We start from the raw sequence: 3,921 nt of genomic DNA, 5'->3' as shown, positions 1-3,921 counted from the left end.
TGCCTAAACCTCAAAATGCTCAGATCTGATTGAACTTTATAGGCATGTGGTTATAATTCATCCATAGCCTGTATTTATTTTGAATTTGAACATTTATTATTTTTAGTAAAATCATAAAGTCTTCACTGGCCTGAATTAGGGCTGCAGCTAACAATTATTTTCATTATGGATTAATCTGTTATTTACTTGTCTAATTCTTTGATTGATTGGTCTATAAAATGTCATAAAATGGTAAAACATGCTGATCATTGTTTCTCAAAACTCAAGATGATGTCTTTAAATGTTTTGTTTTGTCCATAACCCAAAGATATTCAGTTTACTCTCATAGAGGACGAAAGAAACCAGAAAATATTCACATTTGAGAAGCTGGAATCGGAGAATTTGGACATTTTTTCCAAATGATTAATTGTTTATCAAAATAGTGGGTGATGAATTTAATAGTTAGCAACTAATCGGTGAATTGACTAATCACTGCAGCTCTAGTCTGAATCCCTCAGACAGAGACAGTTGAAATACAGGCATGCATGACCAACAGTCGTTGTTTAGTTTAGACATAACAAGTTGACTGGACAAAGTGGAACACATAACCAGTTGGTGATTTATACAGAACAAGTCTGAAATAATCTCTGTAACTGAGCTCATTATTCTACATGATGGCAGGTCTAAAGATTTGTATACAGGCGCACTAGAGACGCCTCTGCGCTGGTCCTGTGTTTAGGTCCTCACAGGCAGTGACGTATTACTGCCATGATTACTGCTGGAGAAAATTCAAAACATTCATCTGTTAGATTTGTTTAGTATTTCTGTCTTATTTTCTAAAGAGGCTCAACACAATGGCATTGGAAACGGTCCCCAAAGACCTTCGCCATCTTCGAGCTTGTCTCCTTTGCTCTCTAGTGAAGGTAAACTGAAGAATATGAAGAAACAGTCGAGCTAGCTTCTCTGCTAGCGCCTAGCCGTGTTTTTCTTCTGTTGTGTCTCCAACTTGAACTGAAACTTTGGTTAATTATCGCTGTCATGACGGCTTATAGTCACTGAATACCATCCAAACACTGGTGGAAGTCTTTCTTTGCTTGTTTACAATGAGGCTGTTCACATCTGAAACTGTTCATGTTGATCGAATATCTTCTGTACTACGACGCTGAAGTTAGCTTTGATATTTAGCAGCTGATGCTCCGTGTTTTCAGCACTTACATATATGAAAAAGTGTTAGACATCGTAGCAAAAGCCTTAGTGCTGTTTAAACCCTCTTTCAGATTTGTGAAACCTATATTTTGCTTATTAAAACTGAAAAAGAGCGATCTCACTGATATTTCTCCATCCAGACCACATTAGACCAGGTCCAAAAAACCACTAAACATAGATCTGTCAGTCTAATGTGGTCTGTGTGGGGGAGAAAGCAGTGAAACCACCCTTTTTCAGTTTTCACAAGCAAACTAAAGGTTTCACAAATCCAAAAGTGGATTTAAACAGTGTTTAGTGGGTTTTTGCTACAGTGTCTAACACTCTTTCATCAGTGTAAATGGTGAAAAAACGGAGAATCAGCCGCTAAATATCATTATTTATGTTTCCCTTAACTTTTCCCTTAATCCTGAATTGGAAGCTAACAGGTATCTTTAATGTTAGAATAGAGGTCTGGCATAGTAGTTTTGGTGAAGTGAAACATTTGAAATACAACTATGTCTGTCTATCAGCGGTAGTTTTCATTTCTTGACTCTTTGTCCTGGCTTCATATGATCTATTACTAACATCTCTCATCATGTCCTCCTCAGACCATTGACCAGTTTGAATACGACGGCTGCGACAACTGTGAGTCGTACCTTCAGATGAAGGGGAACCGAGAGATGGTTTATGAATGCACAAGTTCCTCATTTGATGGGTAAGTACTAATTTTAGCATTGTTTAATTAAACACTTTCACACCATTATTTCACCATTCTGTTTATAATAAAGTTCTGTGTGTTCACAGGGTGATAGCCATGATGAGTCCTGAGGACAGCTGGGTAGCTAAGTGGCAGAGAATAGGTAAGCAACGGGCACTGTAGTATAAGTTGTCACTGAGAAAGGGTTATTGAGTGTATGCCTACACTTAAAGCTGCATCATCATTTTTTGACTACTAGGGAGCAGAGACACACAGCCCTGACATATTTACATAGTTGTTACAGCTAACCTGTAAACATCACCACACAGCAACATTATCAACCTGTCAGACTTGTGTTTATAGCCACCTGCTTCTCTACCAACTTCTGAGACAAATGTAAAGTCAGATGAAAATTCTCTGTGGGTTCATCACTCAATATGATATCAATATCAACTCAATTTATGTTCAGTTTCATCATTTGTCAATAGAAAAATAATGATTCATGGAGCTCATACGCTAGTACACCTCAGTGTTTTTGAAAACGATTTCATCATTTCTGTGTTTAAATACTATTAATATAGTTTGAACATTTTTTCCTTTTTTGGTTTACTCTATTCATGTCCTCTCTATATGTGGTCTCTGATGAAACATTGAAAAAGTCAGCTTTGTTGTGTATATTTTGTGCTTTATCCTACAGGCAACTTCAAGCCAGGTGTATACGCAGTGTCAGTGACAGGCAGACTACCTCCAGGTACGCCGTATCTAACTGTACCGCATCAACATGTAGCTCTTCTAATCACACACACACATAGAAAGTAAATGTTTGTCTGTTTCTTGATTGGAATTTATATTTCTATTACTTTTGTAGGTACCACTAACTTTGCATTGTAGCGTCACCTGCTGTTTACGTTGCTCATTTTCTTCTCTTCTCCTGCAGGTGTGGTGAGAGAGCTGAAAAGCAGAGGAGTGATCTACAAATCCAGAGATACAGCAGTGAAGACATAAACCTGACTGTTTCTAGTTTACATCATCTGATCAGTTACACCAGAGCGCTAGCTTCCTGCAGCACGGTGCAACTCCAGGAAGACGTAACAACAACGGGACTAAATTTGTATGTTTTATTTTCCACATGTCTGTGATGTCTTGTAGAACTGCCCTCCAACTGTTCATTTTTTGTTTTTTGTTGTGATTAGAAATATTAGCATGGGTGTATATAAGGAGGAAGTTGATATTATTTCTCTTAAGAACTGAGAAAAATAAAGGTCTTTTTAAAAAAAAAAAAAAGAAATATGAGTATTGACATAAAATCACTGTTTACTTTAGGTTTTGTGTAAGCTGCAACCACAGTAAGATTTGCTGATTCGGGGGCAGTGGACGGTGAACTACCAGGGAAATCAGTATGACCTGGGTTGCTCTGAGTACAAAAATCATTACAGCACACTGGAAGTTCCCTGAGATGTTCCCATAGAAAAACAGTTCCCTGTAATTCCCCAAATAAACTTATCTGTAACAAACAGGAAACCCATTGAGACCCACAGTGTGTACCATGTGCACATTAAGGCCATGATGTATTTGCTCAATACAGCAAACTGCTGTACTGAGAGAGTAAAGTCCCGTCTTTGCCTGGAAAAAAAACAGTTACAGCACAGTGAGGCATACTGCAGCATGACACAGCATTCTCACAGAGTCATGGCTGGATGACTGAAGAGGCTCTTTGGCCAGAGTTTGTTTGAATGTTTCTTGTTGAAAAGTCAAAGTAAAGATGTCCTAATCACACTTTGTGCTCCTGTGTGAGTAGTTCTCAACCATCTGCAATCATTTACAGTTAAGTCTCACATGTAAAATGTCAGTAGAAGCAGATTAGTGGAGGGTGAGGGTGCTAAAGTCTGCCAGCAGAGGGAACCGTAAACTAAAGTATCAATCTAGTGTAAATCTAGTTATATCTTCACCTTCTGTCTGCCATGAATAATTTCCCCAGTTAAATTTTAAAGTGATTTTCAGTTCCAGTAACTGTGGCTATTGTTTCCTTCAACAATAGCCTGTACAGAACAACTTATGCT

The 3,921-nt window shown here is 38.0% G+C and overlaps 1 protein-coding gene across 1 annotated transcript; it reads left to right on the top strand.

Annotated features, from left to right (window-relative positions):
* Nucleotides 1-709: 709 nt before the first annotated feature.
* supt4h1 (SPT4 homolog, DSIF elongation factor subunit) lies at nt 710-3,149 on the top strand. Its single transcript, XM_067607505.1, has 5 exons — nt 710-902; nt 1,773-1,879; nt 1,969-2,024; nt 2,559-2,612; nt 2,799-3,149. The coding sequence occupies exons 1-5, from the start codon at nt 834-836 to the stop codon at nt 2,864-2,866; spliced, it is 354 nt and encodes a 117-aa protein (XP_067463606.1). The 5' UTR covers nt 710-833; the 3' UTR covers nt 2,867-3,149.
* The last annotated feature ends 772 nt before the right edge of the window (nt 3,150-3,921 follow it).

Source organism: Thunnus thynnus, chromosome 13 (assembly GCF_963924715.1).
Source record: "Thunnus thynnus chromosome 13, fThuThy2.1, whole genome shotgun sequence".
Classification (NCBI taxonomy): Eukaryota; Metazoa; Chordata; class Actinopteri; order Scombriformes; family Scombridae; genus Thunnus; species Thunnus thynnus.
The sequence above is the reverse complement of the archived record's forward strand: the minus strand, read 5'-3'. Positions and strand labels throughout refer to the sequence as shown.

Coding starts and splice junctions, on each gene's coding strand:
- supt4h1 (XM_067607505.1), top strand. CDS start 834: ATGGCATTGGAAACGGTCCCCAAAGACCTTCGCCATCTTCGAGCTTGT. Junction 1,880..1,968: donor ACAAGTTCCTCATTTGATGG/GTAAGTACTAAT, acceptor GTGTGTTCACAG/GGTGATAGCCATGATGAGTC. Junction 2,025..2,558: donor AGCTAAGTGGCAGAGAATAG/GTAAGCAACGGG, acceptor TTTATCCTACAG/GCAACTTCAAGCCAGGTGTA.